The following is a 23,565-nucleotide window of genomic DNA, read 5'->3' on the forward strand; positions in this document are numbered from 1 at the left end:
GTTTTGTTGTTAATTTCTAGATACTTAAATTTAGTTGTTAGAAGACCTCCATTAAAGAAAGCTTATCATCAACTTATTTTAACAAAGCAAACCAAACAAAAAAACTTTGTGCCTTATTTCTCTGTTTAATAATAGTTGGGTTTCTGTACATAAGATCAGTAATTTGAACTTTGCTTTTTATGAGTTAAAACTAGACAAAGCAAGTACTGAGCACCTGCTGTGCACCAATGCATAGTATAGCCTCCCAAGTAGTAGTATTGATGCATTTCAGTAGTTCCTGAGGTGGGCTGTTGTTTGGCAAGGTTTCTTTCCAATTCAGTGATGCAAAGTTGCTTTTTAGAATACATCTTGTTCGTCCCGTTCCTCTCCCCCAAGAAGGGCTAGTATTTAGTATTCTTGCATCTGCCTATAGTTAGGGTATTTGAGGTGTTATTTATTTCATTGAAAGAGCTTTTGCACATAATAAACTATTCAACTAGAAGAAGTACTTGTTTAAAATTAAATCGCGTAGTGAAAGCATTATAGGCACCGGGATACAGAATGATGCTGTTAACAGTTCTTTCTCCTGTATTGAAGTGCTCTATTTCCATAGTCTCACAGTACATTTTCAGATAATGGCTGAGCTCCTGATTTAAAAAAAGTTACAAATGTATCTTTACAAACTTACTTTAAAATTTACATATATAAACACATGCACTGTTGTTTTTACATGTACTTTTGTTTCAGTTGTTCTTAAAGTTTAATAAGTGACATCTGAAAATGAGTATATGTGGCAACAAGCTGTATGCCCAAGAATAAATCATTGCATGCCAGTTAAGACCTTAGCAGCTAGCCACAGTAGGTATTAAACATCTGTTTCGGCTGTACTTAATCTTTTAAAATTACCTACAAATTTTGGAATATGAAACCAGTGTTCTGTGCCAGTGGTTTAAGGTATATACAAGGATCAATAATGTTCTCTTCATGTCCGTATGACTTTAAAGCATATTATCAAGAAATAAGTAATTAAGTCTGAGAAAATATGGTAAATAACTGATTCTTTAAAATCTAATTTAAATTTCCTATTAGTAAAAATGAGAAATGAAAAAAGTCACTCTGGAATAACTATCTTTCAGTGTTGTTAATTATCTTAGCCTCCGAGGTCCTGATACTGAATTCTTGGTGGTGGGTAGTAATCTCTTCTTTTTAATTACTGGCTTCCAATTCTCTCTCTGCATTGCTGGAAACAAAAATCACATATTCTGATATTGGTGATGGGGATGTGCACACTTAAAAAGTAGACACGTTCAAACTAATTTTAGAAATAAGTTACAATCAAAATTTGCTTCTGCTAAATTAGTAGAGGACAAAACCCTGTTTTTTCCTCCATCATAGTATATTTCAGTACTTCTACATTGACCTTACAACCTTTTTTTAAACAGGAATAAAGTTTTTATTCTTAAAAAATATGAGCTTTACCTGGTTTGTTTTATTTATATATACATGTTTTAAATTTCTTGCATTGATTTTCAAATTGAAAGAGAATCATTTGTGAAAATACCTTAAATGCCAGCTCATACTTTATATTTTACATGCTTTACTAGAGTTATTTTAGTGCCTTAAATTATTTATCTAATTTAATAATAATTTCTAATATGTAATTTTTAAGGACTTATGAGTAAAAGCAAACCATCTCCTCTTAAGAATTACTGATAAATATAAAATATTAAAAATTTTATATATGGGTACAAAGTGGCTATCTCATTTAAAGTACCAACATTTAATGATTTTAAAAAATAGTTGGAATTTTTATTTTGTAGTTGGTTTAGCTAGCTAGTCGATTAAATTGATTTCATTAAAAATATAAGATATTCAGATTTTCTTGGGCTATAATGACTTTTGTATTAGTTGAGTAGAAATACATCACAAGTTGGTATAAGTAACTTGAGATGTACATTTTAATATATAATCAACATATTATTTAAATCCCTACTGCTTAACTGAAACTTAATTTTTTATGAATTTTAAATTAAAGTTTTACTTTAAAGGTAAATTACTGAGTTCAACTGAAGCAGTTCTTAACATATTCTTGAGATTTATAAAAATTAATATACCCTCAAGAATTGAAGTGCCTTTTTTTTCTTAACTATTATAAGCAATGGATGTGTACATGCTAAAATTAAGCCTTAGCTGTTGGTTTACTTAATACTTAAATGGCTGATTCTCTGTGCCTGATTAAATTTAAAACTACATATCATACTTTTGATACCTATTAACTTTGTAGGAACTGAGTCCATTTTGTCACATTTGGTTCATAGAAAGACTGATGTTAACAGTCTTTTTTTTTTTTTTTTTTTGCGGTACGCGGACCTCTCACTGTTGTGGCCTCTCCCGTTGCGGAGCACAGGCTCCGGACGCGCAGGCTCAGCGGCCATGGCTCACGGGCCCAGCCGCTCCGCGGCATGTGGGATCCTCCCGGACCGGGGCACGAACCCGTGTTCCCTGCATCGGCAGGCGGACTCTCAACCACTGCGCCACCAGGGAAGCCCAACAGTCTTTTTTTTAAACAAAGTTTAAACGTCCATTTTGTACCATTTTTCTCCTCGCTTCCCACTCAGAGCTGGAGTACAGAAATCACTTGTTTTCCCTAAGTCAAAGAAATAATTTCAGTCTAACTTCAGTTTAGGCTTTGATTAATTCCATGACTAGCAAACTAAAATGACTGCATTATTAATACTAATAATACATGTACTTAGGTTTTTCATAATCTCTAACTCCTAATTTAAATTAAAAAAAATTCTAATCCCATTACAAAACAAAACTGACTTCAAAGAACAAACCAGGATTTAAGCCCATATTTTAAAATTGAATCCTCCATTTTATTCAAACAATCTGATGTCTGTTTAAAACAAAACATTCTCAAGTAAAGCTCATAATTCCAAATTTCTTGCACATGGCTGTCCCAATAAATTACTATTACCAATGAAACAGACTTTAAAGAAGTTGTGTTTTACAATGCAGAGAGTGGAGGATGCTTTTTATACATTGGTGAGAGAGATCCGACAATACAGATTGAAAAAAATCAGCAAAGAAGAAAAGACTCCTGGCTGTGTGAAAATTAAAAAATGCATTGTAATGTAATCTGGTAAGTTCAGCATATTAATTTCTGCAGAAAGCAGATGTCTTTCACAGGTAACAAAGTAGCAACCGCTTTAGAACTACCTAGGTGTGGGATTCTAATTTGAAGTATTAAAAAATAAGAAACTTGTAGTTTGTTTCCACAATTAATACATTTATTTATTTATATTTCTCATTTTATTTTTTTAATTACATTTATTTTTCATCTAAAGGGTATTCATTATAATTGAGATGGTTTTGATGCCTATAGACTACTCTGCATTTGTCCTAGAGTCTAGAGAGAAAAAATATGAGGAACTATATAAAGGAGGAGTAAATTGAATGGCCCAGAAGGTGGGAAAGGGTCACTCTTACAGTGCGTGTTTTCTTTTGGACATTCCACAAGCAAATACTTGTTCTGTCTGTGCTCTCTTAACTTAGCGGCATCAACATCACTTTTTTACCCAGCTGAGAAACCTGGAGTGTTGGGATGACTCCTAAATCCCTCTTTTTCACACCCATTTGGAGGCAACCACAAATTCCTATTATGGTACATTCTAACTTTTATCACATCATTAGTTCAGGCCCCTATCATTTCTTGCTGGGACTATTGTAACCTCTTACGTGGTTTACCTGTTGCTGCCTTCATTCACAGCGTAAAGAGAGAGAGATTTAAAAGAAATGTCATTTTCTTAGCTTTAAATCTAGTTACTGACTTCCTGTTACCTACAGAATAAAATCTCAAGTTTCGTAGCATATATAAGGCTCTTAACACCTTCCTTCCCCCCTAGCCTTTGGCTTTATCTCTTAAAAACTTCTCGTCTGAAATTTTTTTGTCCGTATGTAAATCAACACCATGTTATTTCTTACCTTCCCTTGTGTCTTGGCTGTTGCTCTTGTTGGGAATGCCAGTGTTCTTATCCCCTAGTCTTACTAGTTAACACACTTTCATGACTGTCTCATCTCTTGTTCTCTAAGAATCTTTCTTTAAAAACTATTAGACTGGGCATAATGCACTTCTTGTGTATTCCCAGTTTACTGCTCTTAACTGTTACACACTTAACCATGTTAAATTGAAATAACCGCTTCTTTGTTTGTCCTGTATGGTGAGAATCTTAGAGAGCCAGAATCGTGTATTTTTAATCTTTGCATGTCCATGACCTAACGAGGTTCCTGGCACACAGTAGCTGCCCAGTTGGATTTACTGAGTGGAATTTCTCAACTTCCTTTCTAAACCAACCAATATTAAATTTGGTCTTGTTTAGAAAATATTTCACTCAATAGGTACCAGAAAGTTCATGCCAGAGCTTAAGATTTTGATGCATATTATTTGTAACATATAATGTTCTGTGAGAACATGAAATAAAATTGTAGGATATCATTTTTGGGGCTGATTAAACTAAAGGGTTGATATTGTTTACTATATGAGTTGAAGGTATGAAATAATGTATCTCCCCAAAATATAAAATATACTTCTGAATAGTAGACTAAGTTCCAAAAGATATTATGTGGTATACTAATGAACTAAACTCAGAAGAAGAAACAAAGCAAAATTAATGATTGGCATTAATTTTTATTGAGATTTATAAACTCCTTTTTTTTTTTTTTTTTTTTTTGCGGTACACGGGCCTCTCACTGTTGTGGCCTCTCCCGTTGCGGAGCACAGGCTCCGGACGCGCAGGCTCAGTGGCCATGGCTCACGGGCCCAGCCGCTCCGCGGCATGTGGGATCCTCCTAGACCAGGGCACAAACCCATGTCCCCTGCATCGGCAGGCGGACTCTCAACCACTGCGCCACCGGGGAAGCCCAAGATTTATAAACTCTTAATATTTTTTGAGTATCATTGTATAAAGCAGTATTTAATTTAGAAGTTGTGATAAAACTTAACATTGCAATGCAATTTTAAAAGTAAAACTTCTAAAATAACAGTAGCCATGACCAGAGTTAAGTGATAGTTTTCTTTTCTCCCATTGTCTTACTATTAGATGATTTTTACAGTAGAACTATTTAGAATAAAATAAGTTTTATGCTTTAATTTTTATTTAAAACAAAGGTGAAAGCATATACTTTCTAAAATTTCATATTGTGCAAACTATATTTCAGTGCCTGTGTAGTCTGAATGTGAAATTGTTGGGCATGATGAATTAAATCCTTATTTTTTCAGTGATCATGAATAGCATTTATATAAGAAAAAAGTGTACTTGGTAATATTTAAAATTTTAAATATTTTTACAAAATTAATTTGACAATGATAAATATATGCAAATTAATTTTTCTTAGTCCTAAAATGATGGGTTTAAACAAAATAATTACTGGTACCCTATTTTGTCTTTTAAATGTGTATATAAGAATGTAAAAGGTGTTCACTGCCCTGTTTTGATCAGTTTTAACATTTTACTAATCATTGAAATTATTAATAAGATTATATATAAAGGAGAGTTCAGTGCAGTATGAACTAAAAGTATTTGTCAGAATCTTAGAAGAAGGTAATCTTATCAGATTCTGCCTTCATTGTCTCCTAAATACTTATATATTGTTTTCACCTTAGGATGTGTCTTCTCTATATCCATCTCATGTATTTTCATTTTATCTGCTTCAGCATTTTTGTATCATTGACATTTTTCTTCATTATAAAAACAGTGGAAATGGAGTAGACTACATAAGGATGTGTGATCAAAGGGAATTTGTGAAGGGTAGGGGAGTTGGAGTATATCCTCCCTTAAGATTCCATCCCATTCTAAGAGTTTATGGTTAGAAATTAGTCAAGGTTGGTATTATTTATAATAATAAAATAATTATTCTTTATTGTATCATCGGAAGTGTTTTGCTCTTTATGTGTTTAGAAGGTTAGCATGAAGGCTTATATATATTAAGCCTTGATTGTATTGCTGATAAACTGTCTTATCACTTTTTCTCTATCCTCTGTGTGAAACAGAAGTGTATGTCATCATACACATATAATCAGTAATGATATCAGAAAGTGGGGAACATCAGTGAGTGCAGTTTGGGGGCTTTACTGGGGTCTTTTCTTCACTAGTATTCAAATCAGTAATGCTGGTTTTTATCCCACTACTGTTGTTTAAATGTGAGCAAGCCTCTCATTCCCACTCTGTGTTTAATTCTTTAAAAATATTGGTAATACTTTTCTAAACTTTAGCTCTGTTGCGAAAGTTAGTTAAATGTAACTAGACTGAAAATGCCCGAATTAATTTAGTTATTATTTTGAAATAGTAATTGTAGAAGATCTTAGTAATGCATAAAGGAGAAATCATATCGCTGTTAAATTTTCAATTATTTTTAAGATAATATAACTTAATGAATGTGTTTATATTAATATTCAGCAGAGGTGGTTAAATTGAGTAAAAAGCCAGTTTTCATTGTTAAAGTGGCTTGATTTATACTTTATTTGTTGTGTATTTGTTCCTAAGACTCCCTCTAGTGTCTAGGTTTGAAAACATCAGGCTTTTGTTGACAGTTACTAATCAGTTAAACAGATATTAAAATACATAGAGGATCATATTTTTTCTTTAATTCTCTATTTTGCTTTTATATTTAATTTGCTTTTTAATAGGGGTAGGACAAGAATTGACTTATGTATAGATCTTGTATAATTCAGGATTGCAGGGTTAAAATCTACTGTCCTGCCACCAGTTTCAAAGTGCCATTTTTCATGTTCTGTATGAATGATTAGGTTGAAAATTATTCTGACTTGAAATCACTTTCAACCATTACCGATTTGGATACCTTGCTTTTGATCACAGCTAGATGTAGGCCAAAATGATCAAATGGAAATTTCTCTGAAGATACACAGCATTTGACTTTATATGTCAAATATTAATCTGACTTTATATTAAGTATTTTGAATACTTAATATACTAAACATAAACTAAAAAAATAATGATTTTAAAAAAATCTCCAAATCATCAGACTCTACCACCATTTAAATGATTTAGCTCATTTCTCCACAAATAGAGGCATTACATTTTTCAAAGTATTGTGTCTTGTGTTGTGGTCACATTCTTTACTTGTTTTTAAAATTTTTTTTTTGGCCGCTCCGCGCGGCATGTGGAATCTTAGTTCCCCTACCAGGGATTGAACCCGCGTCCCCTGCAGTGGAAGCACAGTCTTAACCACTGGACCACCAGGGAAGTCCCCTGTTGTGGTCACTTTAAATTTCCTTCTCATATCATAAATATACGAACTGAAACTAATGCCTTTAGAAAACTGAAAGTATAATCTAATACTGTATACTTCATGGTAGTTCCTTAAATCTAATGGATTTAAATAAGTATTGAACCAGAGGTCAAATGCAGCGAATATTTATGAAATTAGTATTTACTTGCATGGCTTGTATCAAATATCTAGAAACTCAGGGATAATTAAGTATAAATACTTATTCACATATATACACAAATACATTTGGATTTCAGTGACTGAGGTGTGCCAATATGGAAAAATTAGTAGCAAATTAAGTTCTGGGGGAAAGTAATGTGTTAACTAAGCATACGTAAGTTTCTGTGCCATTGATTTTCATTGCCTTTTGTGAAAATCAGTGTTCCTATAATGTTAACAAAATATCGTTGAAGACATTTAAGAATCCTAGAAGTCTGATATATATTCAGTTGTCTAAAGAGAAATGTTACGTATCCTTATTCCTTCTCAATATTAATGTTTCCATTAGTAATATATCTTTTCTGTTATCTGTATACCTCAAACCATCATACATATTCACGTTTTAATACTTATGTGTTTCAGGGCGTTGACGATGCCTTCTATACATTAGTTCGAGAAATTCGAAAACATAAAGAAAAGATGAGCAAAGAAGGTAAAAAGAAGAAAAAGAAGTCAAAGACAAAGTGTATAATTATGTAAATACAATTTGTACTTTTTTCTTAAGGCGTACTTAAGTAAAAGTGGTAATTTTTGTACATTACACTAAATTATTAGCATTTGTTTTAGCATTACCTAATTGTCTTTCTGCTCCATCCATACTGTTAGCTTTTATCTTGAATGCTTATTTTAAAATGACAGTGGAAACTTTTTTCCTCTAAGTGCCAGTATTCCCTGAGTTTTGGTTTTTGAACTAGCAATGCCTGTGAAAAAGAAACTGAACACCTGAGATTTCTGTCCTGGGGTTTTTGTTGCATGCAGTTGATTACTTCCTATTTTTCTTACCAATTGTGAACTTGAGTGTGAAACAAATTAATGAGCCTTTCAAATCATCCCTATTCTGTGTTTTATCAATCATATACATGGATTAATTACTAATTATAACTTCAGTTGAGATTTCACGATTGGTTTTACTGAAGCATTGAGGGAACACAAATTTATGAGCTTCCTGTAGATTCATCTTGTAGGTTTCATGTCCTGTAGTTTCAGTTACCCTTAATGAATGTAAAGGTACACTGTTCACAAAAGTTTTCTCCTTCTTTCCACTGCTATTTGTCAACGGTCACGTTCCCCCAAATATTATATTTTTTCTATAAAAAGGGAAAAAATTGAAAAAAATACAAGGCAATGGAATATTAAAAGGCCATTTACTTTCTACATTAGGTGAATTCCTATAATACTCTGAATAGCTTTTCCTGTTAAGGCAAACCCAGAATGTAATGAGGATTGTAACAACCATTTTGGGGCTATATTTACATGCTACTAAACTTTTGTAATAATTGAAAAAAATTTAACATGTATTGAATTACAAAAATTCTCATAGGAATTAAATATAGTCTCCCCGTGTCAGACTGCTCTTTCTTAGCATAAATCTTTTCTTGAACTTCAGTCTTTGAAAGTAGTTTTAATTCTACTGGTAATGATGTTAAAAATTATTTGGTCCAGTTAGCTTAGTAGGTGTTACGGAGACCAAGGTGGAAAGGCCAGGCCTTGTGTGAGCTTTGAGCTTCACTGAGAGTTTCACAGTATGGACTGCATCCCTATGGTCTTCCAATGTTGTCATGCCTGGGCTGGTCAAAAATGGGGACTGGGAGAGAGTTTGGATAGCTCAGCAGGGTACATTCTCACTATGTGGTAGTCCTACTCAGGAACGTCACTTTTGTTAAAACGAAACGAAACTTTAAAAAAACATTATTTTTAAATGAGGTTTTAGGGTGGGGTGGCAAGATTTTAATTTTTTTAAAACAAAATGAAAAAGTTTCAAAATCTTGAGTATTGGCTAGTTCTCTTAACACTGGCTAAAGTAACACTTTACAAGTCTGGTCCATAATTAAGAATATCTAATGCTTATAAAATAGATAAATTAACGTTAAAATGATTCGTTCAATGCATTTAAAACGTTAACTTATTTTAAAATATTTGAACTGAGATGGTGTGTTGAGGTGAAAATATCACTGGACAAGGAGGAAGGTGACTTAGTTTCTAGTTATGTGTCTTTCATAACTCCAATTTTAGGCAAATCACTTACTATCCATTTCTTCATGTTAAAAGAAGTCATCTCAAAGGCTGTATCTAGCATTATAACTATGTGATTTACATTCAGTTTACATAAGGATATACCTATTTGTCAGTCTCAGCACAATCTGTAACTTTTTACCTGTGTTATCATCTTCAGTGCCAGTCTTAGGCAAAATTGTGCAAGAGGTGAAGTTTATTTCTGAATATCCATTCTCCGCTTTCAGGACTTCTCCCATATTAGTGTCATCTTGCCTGCCTACCCTTCTACATGCCCCCTGACTTGATGTTTTTTCTTTTAATACTTCTCATTCCCCTAACCTCAAAAATTTATTGCTGCTTTGGATATCTCCATGAAGGCTTCCCATCAAGTCACATCAAAATGCCCTACATCTTACTTCCTCAGGCTCAGCATAATCCGACAGACGCTATAATGGAATTTGACCTAAGGGTTAATTTTCAGGTGGTGGCTGTAGCAATTTAATCTTGATCCTTTGAACATCATCTCTTTCCTGCCTGGTCCATCAGGGACAAAGTAGGAATTTTCATACCTGCTATGAGGAGTCAGATCCCTATCCAGTGGAATGAGAATTTAACAAAGGTAGTGCTGAAAGAATTCCTTATGTAATCTACAACGAGGACTAGCCCTGCTAATGATACATTCCATTGTTTTAAAAGCTAAAATTTTGCAATGAAAGATACTTTAAAATTTATTCATAAATCTTACTCTTCAGCAGAATTCATTTATTCAACAAATATCTGAGTGCCTTCTAGATGCCAGGCACTACACAAGGCACTGGGGATATTAGAGTATCCTCAGACAAGGGACATAATCCCTGTCCTTAGGTAGTGCTTATATTCTAGAGCAGTCCATATTTTAGTGAGGCATCTGGCACATGACCCAGATATAATGCATATTGTAGTTTTGCAAAGAAGTGATTTGGTCTCTAAGCTTAGTTTCTTCCAGTTCTGAAATAATTGTTTTGCTCTGATTCCAATGTAACTGTTTAATCAAGCTACTTTTTAAAATTAAATTAGTTTACTTCATTGTTTTAAAGGAGTAAAATTTGAATATTATTTTTTATTTGACATAGTGATGTGATTCTGTTGGGACAATTATAGTACCGATTAAATTGTATGTCAGATAATGTTAAAATTCCCTTGTGTGTAGTATGGTCTCTTTGTATAAGTAATTAAAATAGACTTTAAAAATTAAACATTGAATTCTAAAATAGTTGTTTATCTGGGTAAAAATAAACAGATGCCAGACCTAATTCACAGAAAAGGAGACTTCTATGTAAAAATCAATATGATTTCTGAGATGCTATACTAAACTACAGGTTTATGGAACATTATCTAGTTAGGGTGTTTACACTTATATAGTACCTCCTCTTGTTTCCACACAAGAGAAAGAAATGGCCATACTTCAGGAATTGCAGTGTATAACTGAGGGGATTTTTAGGACTCTTGAATTTTTGATGTAGCTGGGCAATTTTTTTATGGCAGTGGTAATTATCCTTTATTATGTGAATTTTGAATGGTTTAATAAAATGTTTGTTTTTGTAGAGATTTTAAAAGGGGAGAGATAATCCTAGAAATAACAAATGTTATCTAATTATTATAGCCTTAAAGATAAAAATCCTTGTTGAAGTTGAAAAAAATTGCTAAATTACATAGGTTTAGACATTAACATGTTTATGGAAGAATGTAGCAGAAGCATGTAGTAAAATTCGAGTGAATATCTCCAATTAGGAATTCTAGGTTCCATTTTAACTGAGTCACACTGCATAGGAATTAGAACCTAACTTTTATAGGTTATCAGAATCTTAGCCACCATTGCACAATTTTGTCCTAAAATATGTAGAAACTTTGTGAGGCATGTTAAGTTGCAGTTTGCACAAGTTCATCTCATTTGTATTCCAGTGATTTTTTTTTCTTCTATCCATTTTTTCTAAACAATATATACACATTTAGGTTTTTTTGTAGGCAGTAAGAATTATCTGCCATTTCCATTTGCCAAAAAGTAATAATTTCTTGATGATTATGTATTAATGATTTTTAACAACCCATTAGTTATTTTAAAGCTGAACTTATATTTAATAACTTTGGTGTTGATATTGGGTAGCATGAAATCTGCATTGAGAAATTGAACAGCATAAACTGAACAGCTGTAAATTCCTTCAGAAAATGAAATTTCTTTCTTTCTAAAGATATATTCACATCAGTTCTTTAAAAAGAGTTGTAACTAGTAACACTTGTTTTAGTTTAATAGTTTTAAGTGCCTGTTTGGGATGATAATAGGCAATTTTTAGATGAATTTAGGAAAAACAAAGTTATTACCTACAGAAGTGTCAATTACAGAAGGTCCCCTTCCCTATAGAGAGCTAAATGGGTTATGTAATGTTTTATCCAAAAATTTCCAATTCCACTGTCTTGTGTTTTCCTGTTGAAAATACTTTTGCATTTTTCCTTTGAGTGCCAATTTCTTACTAGTACTATTTCTTAATGTAACATGTTTACCTGGAATGTATTTTAACTATTTTTGTATAGTGTAAACTGAAACATGCACATTTTGTACATTGTGCTTTTTTTTTTGTGGGACATATGCAGTGTGATCCAGTTGTTTTCCATCGTTTGGTTGCGCTGACCTAGGAATGTTGGTCATATCAAACATTAAATTTAAAAATGACCACTCTTTTAATTAAAATTAACTTTTAAATGTTTATAGGAGTATGTGCTGTGAAGTGATCTGAAATTTGTAATATTTTTGTCATGAACTGTACTGCTCCTAATTATTGTAATGTAATAAAAATAGTTATGGTGACTATCATAGTTTGTACTCTTTTTAAAATTTTTTAATTATTTATTTATTTATTTTTTGGCCGTGCCGTACAGCTTTTGGATCTTAGTTCCCCGACCAGGGATCAAACCTGGGCCCACAGCAGTGAAAGTGCCAAGTCCTAACCACTGGACCACCAGGGAATTCCCAGTAGTGTGTACTTCTTGATGGAAATTTGAAACATTAGCCCCATAATTGATATGGGGTAGTTTATAAGCCACAGACGCTATAGTATATTAGTAAATCTTTTTTTGCAGCTTGTAAGTTGGATATATTCTTTATGAAAGGTGCTGTGAACATTATGTAAAGGTTTAAGTGTTTGCTTGAAACCACGTTAGGTTTAGGTCCTGTGCCACGTTAACTCGTTTAGAAGTGGATGCGAAACAAATCTGCCTTTATGACAAAAGAATAGAATAACATTACTTATTACTTTTTATTGAAGAAGGTAATTGATACACAACGGGTGATTTAAGGCCCAAAGGCAGCCAGTGGCAAAAATTAATAATGGAAATAATTAGGTATATATATGTGATGCCAGTTGCTGGTAGGCTGTTTCTAGTTCAGAAGTAATCTTACTCTATACTTATTACTTCTACTAACTGCACTTAAATCATTCTTTTGCAGTGAACCTTGACTCTGTGCTGTTAATGTACCAAATGGGGTCAAAAATAAGGAACTCCTTCAAAAGTTAAGGGCAATAAACTTGCAAGAAATTATTTTGCTTACTTAAATGTGCATTAAACGGCATTCTTTTTTCAGTAAAATGCAGAGATGGGCTAAGAATTGGCAAAAATTAAGTACATTATATTTTCATTCAAAATTGGGTGCTCATCAATTTTTAATTGGTAGTTGGCAGCATCATATAGTTAAATTGCTATTTTAGTATAAAAATTGAGCATAAAGGTTGCTGATAAAGCTCTCAGTTTGAACAGAAGTGGAAACCTATTTTAGTTCAGTAAAGTATTTTTAACAAAATGTATTACCTTGACATTTTAGAATTATTTTTGTAATAGCTGGTATACATAAACAGCTGGCACTGATTTTCAAATTATAGTAATAGTGATCAGTTAGTTTTGTTGGTATCTGAGTAATAGCGTTGTTTCATAGCTCTATATTTCTTAAGGAAGTATAATGCTTCTAGTTCTTTCATTACAAATTGGCCTTGTTCAATAAGTTCTTTGATCTTCTCTGGGTCCTTCACATCTTTGTTTTTAAGGAAAACACTCTTCAGACGCCTTTTAAAATAGTCTGCTCCTTTTGGATAGTCTCGTCCAAGATACAGCAGCTTAAAAAAGAAAGATTATATATTTCTAAACAATCTATGTCATATAACATTTATAAAATTGGCAACATAATTACTTACATTTTTATAAAGATTCAGTACTTCTCCTCTTAAAGAACTGGCCATTTGCACGTATCATGGAAAGTATTCACTTTTACATTTAATGTACCTAAAGAAAAAGAAAAATTTTTACAAATAACTGCATTGTAGTCTTAAAAAAGAATCAAAGAAAAAGGATTTTACACATTGGTAAAATGGTACCCTTTCTTTTCATTCAATAAATATTTATTAAGCACTTTTATGTTCCATGCACTGAGATGTAGCTATGAATGCGTCAGATGAGATACCTGTTCTCACAGAACTAACATCTCCAGAGGGGTATACTACAAACAATATTATGAATTGTGATAAGTTCTATGAAGGAAACAGGACAACTACAGAAAATGGATTGGCAAAGCTGGATATGTAGGTGTATACAAGGTGTATACCTCCTTGTATACCAGAGTGGAATGAATTAGATAGAACTAGATTTGAATCCCAGCTGCATAGTGTTGTACAGGTTACTTAACCTTTCTGAGCCTCAGTTTTCTTGTCAGGAGGAGAATTGCCTTTACCCTGCTTTCAAGGCAAGGCTAAAACAGGACACTGGGAAGAGGCCTGATCAAATCAAGAGTGCCCTCCTAAGAAAGGCTAAAGAGGCAAAACTGGGTGTGAGGGTCAAGCAGGTTCACAACTAACAGGAGACGGGCAGTAAGATCGGTGGTGAAGAGGCCAAGTGAACAACCCATAAGGGGCTACACGAGGAGCCGGCGACATCCAGTGGGACAGATAAGCTTCTTTATGTGTACTTGGTTCGTGCTGCTAGGGAGAGGCAGCTCTGTAAAGGCACCATGACAGCCTCACCAGAAAATAATTCCCAATACTTGGGACGGCCAATCAGTGGTCAGGATAGGTGATTCAACTGTAACCAGGACAACAGTTGCAAAAACCAGGGTATACCTCTCTGAGGAGGGAGCCCTGGGGGTGAGCATTTTTTAAATTGTTTTACAAACATACTTGAAAGGGTCCTGCTGCCAGTACAGCAACTAAGTGAAGACCTTTTCTTGCTGAAGTTTATAAATCTGCTTCTCTGGCTCCTCTTTCTTAGGGAAAAAAAAATCACATAGGAGCCAACATTATTTCCATGTTAATACCTGTATACTTCTGTTTACTAACAATTTATGAGTTAGCTCACATTACAAGCATACAACGTAGCAGAGCAATTTTTCTGAGTTCATTAATATTAGCTTTCTTGTTTTCCTCCAAATTGCTATTTTTCTGCTTTTGTCTGTTATCACTTCTGAGCTTTCCTCCAGAAAAGGTAGTCCTTTTCAATCTGCTCCTACAAATGAAAGGACAAAAAAAACTTCAGAAGATCTGCATACATGGTTGCAGCTTAGGGACTTTGGGCTTTACTTAGGGTGATCTGAGTGGGCCCTTTATCAGGGAACCTCTGATGTTAGTATCTTAGATGGTTCTCCTCGGCTGGTCAGATTCCCCAGAGAAAAGTCTTCCAATCTTCTGAGCATTTGCTAATGTAACATTAAGAAGCAGAAGAGGAACCAGGGCCTTGCGTTCAGCATCATGTATACCCAAACACACCTAATCTGCTTCCAGTGTGGTTTTGGTGTACTTAGTATGCCTGAGGACACCCCACTCCAGAGACTAGTATTATTTTGTCCAGAAATAAAACCTCCAGTCTTCTGTGGGAGTGAGGGGTGCAGACACTTAGGGGTGGTTTTCAAAAAGCTTTCACTTCATCCTCTCTGATTTACTTCGTTCTTCATTTCCAATTACAGTGGCCCTGTTCCAGTGCCTTTTGAGCAATATGCAGTATAAACTGGGCTTTTCTAGTGTGCTAGGTCACATTCATCTGTTTTGCAGCTTCTAAAGTTTTACTGTTGTCATCTCCTCTTCTATTTTTCTTTTATTTTTAAATTGGTTTACTGAGGATTTAATGGTTTTGGAAGGGAGTGAAATTAGATGAGTGTATTTAACCGGGTACATCAACACTGAATTTCATTTTTAAAACTTTTTTTCTTCTTTTGCTGAGAGCCATTTTTCATGTGTTTTAATCTTACTGAAGAATGATGACTCTTAAGAACCTTGTGCTTTTAAAATAATTGTAAATTAAATCTATATTAGATGTAATTTAAAATTGCAAATTATAAGCTGTTTAATTCCTGGCAAAGAGCATAGCTCTATTTAATTCACAATTTGTAATTTGTAAAACTGTTTAGAAATGTGGCTTAAATCATCCTCTTTAGCTGTTGCCCTCTTTACAAATTATATATAATAAAGGACCTGCCCAGCAAAAAAGTAGCTGCTCTGACTAAGGTAAGCTTGTCCCATTCTTTGATATGTTACTTTATGAGCTAAGGAAGTTTGTTATTGCATGCTGACCTTCAGGCATTTCAGTTTATTTTAGCCTTTGGGAGAAATAGGTTTCCTTGGGTTCAGTATTGGTGAACAATTTAAATGCAGCAGGGACCTGGGGCTGTTCCTTAACCCTGCATGAAGTCATGGAGGTTACTGTTCTTTGTAGAGAGCCAAACGAGTTAGCGACTGAGAGAAGTCCCCCATCATCCTGAGAATCTGGATGGGGATAGCTCTCTCCCAATGACTTCGGGGCCAAGGAGGTAAGACGTAACTAACTCCAGTTCTGGGTTAAGTCATTTAACTAGGGGTTATGGTGTCTAGAGCTGTTGTTAGTCACTGTTCTCCATGAAGTTCTGACTTGACTCAAACAGATGAAGCACATTTCCCCAAAGTAGTTAAGCCTAAAAAGCTTCACACAAAAATGTATCCCAATACACTTGCAGCACCAAAGGATACATAATCCAAGAGGTAGGTGGCAAGAGAGCTTGCCCCCAAAAGCTTGTATACTGCTTGGTCTAGGCCTACCTAGAAGCCAGATTATAAAAGTGAGTTGAAAGGAGATGGCTGTGTATGTTCATACGGGGGAGGTACTACACCTGTCTGAAGGTAACAGAGAACGGGAACTGGGCCTTCTTCCGCAGCTTGTAAGAGAAGTAGCAGAGAAGAACTAAACAAGCTCACTGGTATAATCTCACAGCACAGTGGCTCCCCTAGAACACAGTCCAGCCTGTTTTAACACATCCACAGCAAATCCTTCTCCCTAGGAGGGAAGCTGGTGGAATGAGAACTTGAGCAAGTCTCTCCTCTAGAAGCCCACCATTTTACAGTTGTTTGTGATTTCCATCGCACCTCCTTACCCGCATCAGAGTCGACTGAGCTTTTGTATCATAAATATTAGTACCTTGGTTGAAAAACTAAAACAAAAGCTTAGTTCCACACCACACAGCTTCAGAACTCTATATGAAGTCGACGTTAAGACGTTTTAATCTTGCTACCAGGGATGTGGAGGCGAGGTGTCATAGCTATGACACAGTCTGGATTTCTGTGGGGAGAATAACACTTTAACCCACAAAGACCCGCTCAGTCAGTAATACTGATTTACTAATAATACCTTTAGTCAATGAAAGTGCAAGGGACAGCGCATTATAAAATGAGAATTCAGAGATGAGAAATGGTGGCAATAATTTGAAAGCATTTCATGTCTTGTCAGGCTAAAACAGGGTTTAGATGTAAAATCAGAGAATTCAGACAGGCTTTGGAAGGACCTTAATTTCTCAATCTCTTAATTTCTTCTAGTTTTCCTGTTGGTCTAAATTGCCAGAGTTGCATGCGGGGAGACTGACATTCGACGGGTTGTGCTACCGGTTGGTACAGTTAATCTGTGACCTTGACCCTGGGCACATAATATAGCGAGTCTTGCTGGGACTCAGAGACCGCCACCTGTAAGGAATACTTTACCCAGGAACTACTTCAAATCATTTCCAGTTCTTGTTTAGAGCGCCTCTAAGGAAAAACGGCATATACCTTGCGTGCCCAGGAAGTAAACAGAACCAGGTGCAGGGAGAAGAATCCGAAGGTTATTAATTTCGAAATAAACAACCCTCCGGGAGCCAATTTATTTACCTCTTTTTCTAAACTGCCAATCGAGCCCCGCCCCACGCTGGTCTAAGCGGTGGCGGCCCAGGCAGCCGAGCCGGTGTCAGTCACTCGACCCAGTCGCGTAGCCGGCGGCCCCCTTCCTTCTCGAAACCGCACAGAAAGATTCGTCCCAGCTACTCTAGGGAAATAGGGAGAGGGACTGTCAACGTCGGAAGACGCGCAGAAACCCTTTCCCACACCCGCTGGTCCTCGCCCAGGGCATACTTCACCGCCTCCAAACCTCAGGATTCGGAAAACAGAATAAAACGCTCGGGCCCGGCACTCACGCACTTTCCGGCACGCGGCAGCCGTAAAAGCCTCCTCACGCTCCCACTGCTGCGGCAGTCGACCGAGGCGGGGCGGCGGAGGTGGGTGGGGCAACCTGTCAGGGAAGGGGGCGGGGCGCCGTCCGGAAGAACCTCAGTGCGACTGCGCGGGAGAGCTCGGATCTCCGCTCCCGCCTTGGCGCCAGTGGGAGGGGCTTGTCGTCCTGACAACCCGCGAGCGTTTGTCCTCACAACCCTGAGCTCCGACTTGGCCGACTACGGAGGTAGTGTCTGTCTCAGCATGGTGAGCAGGGAAAGTGGGGGAGCTGGGTGAAGGGGCGAGCATTGATTCTCCTGCACCGTGTTAAATGATGTAACAAGAGCCTGTCATATTTTATCAGAGGGGAGCGAGTCGGTTTAGGAAAGAGCCCATATCCTTGGGGTGGGGGTGGGGGGGGAATGACCTTCCCCAGATCTGTGGCCTTCTGTCCAGGCTCCGGCGGACAGGTGGGAGTAAAAACCAGTTTCTGCAAACGGGGAATGATCAGTGCGGTCAGATGATGTCTTAAAATCTCGACCTCTTGCTAAATTTAAATATCGGTCTCAATTTAGTAACTTCCAATAGTGATAGACATTCCCATGAAATTGCTATTTTATTGCAGCTTGGCGGAAGTGTTTTTTTGCCTCCTTATCAATTAATGAAAAGCTTTATCAATTTACTCTGCTTTCACAAGTTATTTTGTGTGGTCTTTTGTGGAAATTTGGATTGTTTCGTAATTCAGGGTATGCAACCTGTCCTGTGTTTATTAAGTATGATAAAGCTTCTTGTTTTGTTTTTCTGCACTCCTCAGCTGTCATGCCTTCTCCAAGAACACAGGCCAACATGTAGCTGTAAGATGTTCTCATTTCCCATTTTCTTAAATGTGATTTCCGTCTTCTTCTATGATTAAAACCAGAGGAAGTGGAAAATGTAATTAATTATTTAATTCGTTGATTAAGGGAAAATATGGAGCATGTTCTTTGTGCTTGGCACTAGGCTGAAGCCAAGGACACAAAGGTGAAAATTACCATCTCTCCCTGGTATGGAAGACAGACTTAGCAAATTAATTACAATACAGTTTTATAACTGTAATAATTGAAGTGACTACAATGGAGTAACGCAAAGTTGGAAATGTTGAAATTGGGGCAGGAGAGGGGACGGGAACAGGAAGGGAAGAGCAGTGCTTTTCAAGCTGTGTTTTAAAGTATGATTATGAATTTACCAGAAGTGATGAGAAGAAATAGGGCATGGAGAGCATTCATGTCAGGGAGAATAGAAAGTAAATGGATTTTAAGTGGACTGAAAACTGCTGATAACTTAAGGGAACAATAAGCACCTATTTATTATCTTCCAATCGGTACATAAGTTTCTTGTTCTTAGATCCCTCTAGGAATCTTTCTCAAAATGTGGTTTCTGGAAAATGTGCCTCTAATAAACCTGGAATACCAGTTAAAATGCAAATTCCAGGAACAGACTGGACTCCAGATCTACATTATTAGTTTCCTAAGGCTGCCAAATAACAACATACCACAAGCTAACTGGCTTAAACAATAGACTTAACGTTTCACAGTTCTAGAGGCTGGAAGTCCAAGTTCAAGGTGTTGTCAGGGTTATGCTCCCCCTGCAGGTGCCAGCTTCTGGTACTTCCTGGCTTGGGGCAGCATTACCTCATTCTTCACTGGCGTTCTCCCTGTGTGTGTGTCTGTGTCCAAATTTCCCCTTTTTTAACAAGGATGCCAGTCATGTTGGATCAGAGATCCACCCTATTCCAGTATGACCTCATCTTAATTTAACTACATCAGCAAGGACCCTCTTTCCAAATAAGGTAAAATTCAGAGATACTGGGAGATAGGACTTTAATGTATGAATTTTGAGGGGGCACAATTCAACCAATAACATGAACTGAATTACAATGGGGAGAGAGAAGTGAGTGTGTACACTTTTAGCCCAGGAATATGCATTTTAACAAGCATCCTAGGTGATTCTTATGCCCTCGTAACTTTGAGAACTTCTCTACTACATGATGCTCCTATGATTTGCAGGATGGGTGAGGATATGTACGTAAACTCAACCTGCATCACATTAAAAGCACTGGTGAGAGATGACAATTCCCCCACCTTTAAAATGTGGCTACTTGGGAACAGGGCCAATGCTGTTTAGCTGTTCTGCTGTACAGTAGTTATTTCAAGATGGAAGCATGTTAACTATTAATTGATAACAAATATGATAAAAAATAAAACACATTTATAAAAGTTATGAGAGCCAGGTCTCCATTATTATTCATATCATCTCCAGCATCTCAGAGTGCTTTGAGTGTAAATCATTAATAAATACCTGCTGAGCAAATTAGTGAAATATATGCACTTTTCAAGAAGATATAAGCTACTGCTTTGTGTCAGTTTTAACATTTATATTTTATACAGTGATAACCTTATGGCTTGAACCACTAACTTCTCCTGTACAAGTCGTCAAATGTGGAAAGTGTGTGATCTTATAGTCACGTGGTCCCCTACAAATTCCTTACCAGAAATCTAATGAACACGTGGGCCAAATCAGGAGATTACAAGTACTGTTACTAAAAAGTACTTGTAAATATTGATTGAAATACTGTACTTTCCAAAATCCAAAAAAGCATAGATCTGCTTTAGGACACATTGCTGAATAGAATCATTTTGTCATAGTTTTGCCTGTTTTAAATGACGGGTTCTCTTTCTATAAAATCAGCAATCTAACTTTACAGAAAGATTGTTTCTTTATAACATGAGATCATTCCCACACTTTCAAGCTTGACATTAGTACCAACACTAATGTCAGTGATTTCTTCTTCTTTAGAATCCTTTAAACTAGTGCCTTCTCGACTGGTGCTCTGTTTTGTGATCGGGCATTTCATTAAACATGGATCATTGATCGTCGTAAGAATGAGTGTAAAATCTACTTACAAAAGATGCTTCAGTGGGTGAACTATCTTAGTCTTTCCTAGACTTGCTTGTAGTTTTGTCTGAATTCTTTTCTAAAAAAACTTTTTCATTTTGAGATGATTTTAGATTTACAGAAAAGTTGCATAGAGGGTACAGAGAGTTCCCTTATACTCTTTACCCAGCTTCTCCTAATTTTAATATGCTAGGTAATCAGGATAGTTTTGTTTAAATGTCTGAATTATTTTTAAATTTATCAATTCTTTTGTTTTTCCAACTTTTAGGGTCCCAAAGCAAAAAAAAAGGTAGGTGGAAATTATTTCTCAAAATAGTTTTAAAGCACTGACATTGTACAAACAATTTTTAAACGTTTTCCAGTAGTTTTTATAGTTTATAGAGTTTACTAAGTTTAGTCTTTAGACATTAATGCTATTTAAATCATGGAATAATCCCTTACAATAACAGGACGTATTTCAAATTTGACATAAAAAGATAGTTCTAATTTCACAAAGAGTTTTTAAAATACCTTTTAATTTTTACTTGTGTCTAGATTTGAGGTGTTTTTATTACTTGCACTCTAGAAAATTTTTGATTAGGAACACTTTTCTTCATTTCAGATAAACACATAAAAATTTCGTTCTAAAACCTTCTGTGACTTAAAAGCGAACCCTAGGATAATATGTCTTTAAATGGGTTTCATGGTAACACGTACTGAATTTTTCTGTGCTTTGTAAAAATTTGAGTTCATTAAGGGGTGTCTCAAATAACTTTTTCTCTCTTCTTAGTAGATTTATACCTGAAAGCAGAGATTATTATCTCTTGACTGGCAAACATAGACATAGTTCATTTGCTCTAAAAGGTCTTTTTTAATCAGTTGCCAAAGTAGTTTCATGCAAAAATGTGATTTCCACCTATTCTTGAAAAATTGGAAACCTGATAACATTGGACCTACAGTCCTATAAGGGAACAGTTGGCTAGACTAAGTAGCAGCTACCCCTTTGAGAAATGCATAAATTCTTCGGTTTGCTGTCGTCCAGACTATGACCAAATCCCTTACATTATTTACCTACCTGGTCCAATAGGGATTTAGGTTTGGAATGCCAGCATTAAGGCATATCTGATAAGTCACTACTCCGTTAATTTCCCCGCCATTTTCTGTTATGGAATCAATTATACTCTCTGTGTTCTCATAGCACATGAATTTGTCCATACTGCAATTATAATGCCTATCATTTATTGTAATGATTTATCATTATGTGCTGTTCACGGTCAAGAGCATGTCATATTAATTTTTGTGTCCATTAGCATTTAGTCTGGCACGTAGTAGAAATTCAATCAATATTTGTTGAATGAATATATGAAACCCCATTTACCCTACCACTACTTTAAAAGACTTGGGCCCTTGATTATTTAAGAAGAAATGCTTGGACTTCCCTGGTGGCGCAGTGGTTGAGAGTCCGCCTGCCGATGCAAGGGTCGCAGGTTCGTGCCCCAGTCCGGGAAGATCCCACATGCCGCAGAGCGGCTGGGCCCGTGAGCCATGGCCGCTGAGCCTGCGCGTCCGGAAAAAAAAAGAAGAAATGCTTATATAAATGTTCATTCAATATTTATACAATTCAACATTTCTTCAAAAATGCTATTGAGTGCCATCTATGTTTGCTTTTCTCAGTCACTTGAACCCACTACCAACCTGATACTGTTTTAGGGACTGTGGATATAAATAACTGAACAAAATTTATGAAGACTCTGGGCACATTCTTATGGGGGAAGTATTCTGGAGGACTACAATCATATATATGTTTGTCTACAATAGTTTATTAGTTTGTGTGGGCATTCATTTTCAGCTTTAGATTGTGAAATCTTAGAGGCATTGTTTTAAATCTGAAAACTCATTGTTCTAATGACTTTGGTACTTAACCATGGATGTATGGGTGCTAAATAAATACATTTGGATTATTTTCTTCATATTGTTGTTTCCCTTAAAGAATGGTGAGATTCATCCTGTGAAATTTGAAACCAAACATAAGGAAAAAATTACTCACTTTTTAGTTATTTCCATTCTTAAAGATTATGGTTTGGGGATGAGGTGAGCCTGTAAAGGGAATTACAGTATGGTTAAAAAATCATGGAAAGGTGTATTTTATTTCTGATTTCTTAAAGTTTTATTTTAAGGGAAAAAAGTAATAAACACATATGGTACAAAATTAAAGTAGCATGAAAATGTAAAAGTTCCTCCTAGCCAAGACTAAAAGAACCACTGCAAATCTTTCCTTTCATTTTGTAATCATTAAAAAGTACACACACACACACACACACACGCACACATTTTCTCCCCACATAATGGGAGCATTCTGCACCTTCTAGTTTTCACTTGATGATGTTGCATTTTATTAATTCTAGTATACTCATATTTTAACATGACTGAAATTGAGATATGTTTTATGGTTGATAATAACTTACAATCATTGTAGTCCTGAATTGACATCTATTTCCTCCAGAGATGTTTGCTTCTGTCGGTCACTTGGGCTTACTACCAACCTAATACTACTTTAAATTCTCTTCCTGAGAGTTTTTGGACCACACTAATAGTATGAGTCAGACTGCAAATCCACATTAACTGACTTGTGGTTTAAATTTTCAGGGATTTTTTTTTCTTCGTTCTATTC

The 23,565-nt window shown here is 35.7% G+C and overlaps 3 protein-coding genes across 4 annotated transcripts in view; 2 read left to right on the forward strand and 1 right to left on the reverse strand.

Annotated features, from left to right (window-relative positions):
• Positions 1 to 12,331, forward strand: part of KRAS (KRAS proto-oncogene, GTPase) — a 38,688-nt gene extending 26,357 nt beyond the window's left edge. The window contains exon 5 of the mRNA XM_060166718.1: positions 7,852 to 12,331. Within this exon, the coding sequence (XP_060022701.1) occupies positions 7,852 to 7,968 (117 nt within the window). The 3' untranslated portion in view covers positions 7,969 to 12,331. The remainder of the gene's footprint in view (positions 1 to 7,851) is intronic.
• Positions 12,332 to 12,749: 418 nt separating this feature from the next.
• Positions 12,750 to 18,029, reverse strand: ETFRF1 (electron transfer flavoprotein regulatory factor 1). 2 transcript variants are annotated; one of them, XM_060165293.1, is made up of 3 exons: positions 17,966 to 18,029; positions 13,704 to 13,791; positions 12,750 to 13,625 (listed from the first exon to the last, which is right to left on the reverse strand). In XM_060165293.1, the coding sequence occupies exons 2-3, from the start codon at positions 13,746 to 13,748 to the stop codon at positions 13,404 to 13,406; spliced, it is 267 nt and encodes an 88-aa protein (XP_060021276.1). In that variant the 5' UTR covers positions 13,749 to 13,791; positions 17,966 to 18,029; the 3' UTR covers positions 12,750 to 13,403. The 2 variants fall into 2 exon arrangements, with proteins under 2 accessions (XP_060021276.1, XP_060021275.1); XM_060165292.1 differs by lacking the exon at positions 17,966 to 18,029 and adding an exon at positions 17,664 to 17,817.
• Positions 18,030 to 18,186: 157 nt separating this feature from the next.
• The window catches only part of DNAI7 (dynein axonemal intermediate chain 7), a 73,130-nt gene continuing 67,751 nt past the window's right edge, over positions 18,187 to 23,565 (forward strand). The window contains exons 1-2 of the mRNA XM_060166721.1: positions 18,187 to 18,248; positions 21,184 to 21,204. Of these exons, the coding sequence (XP_060022704.1) occupies positions 18,246 to 18,248; positions 21,184 to 21,204 (24 nt within the window). The 5' untranslated portion in view covers positions 18,187 to 18,245. The remainder of the gene's footprint in view (positions 18,249 to 21,183; positions 21,205 to 23,565) is intronic.

This window comes from Lagenorhynchus albirostris, chromosome 11, assembly GCF_949774975.1.
Source record: "Lagenorhynchus albirostris chromosome 11, mLagAlb1.1, whole genome shotgun sequence".
Lineage (NCBI taxonomy): Eukaryota > Metazoa > Chordata > Mammalia > Artiodactyla > Delphinidae > Lagenorhynchus > Lagenorhynchus albirostris.

What these genes read in the sequence shown, in the direction of transcription:
- ETFRF1 (XM_060165293.1), bottom strand. Translation starts at nt 13,748, where the DNA reads ATGGCCAGTTCTTTAAGAGGAGAAGTACTGAATCTTTATAAAAAT. An exon ending in TACTGAATCTTTATAAAAAT is followed by an intron (nt 13,626 to 13,703) that starts GTAAGTAATTAT and finishes TTCTTTTTTAAG; the next exon opens with CTGCTGTATCTTGGACGAGA.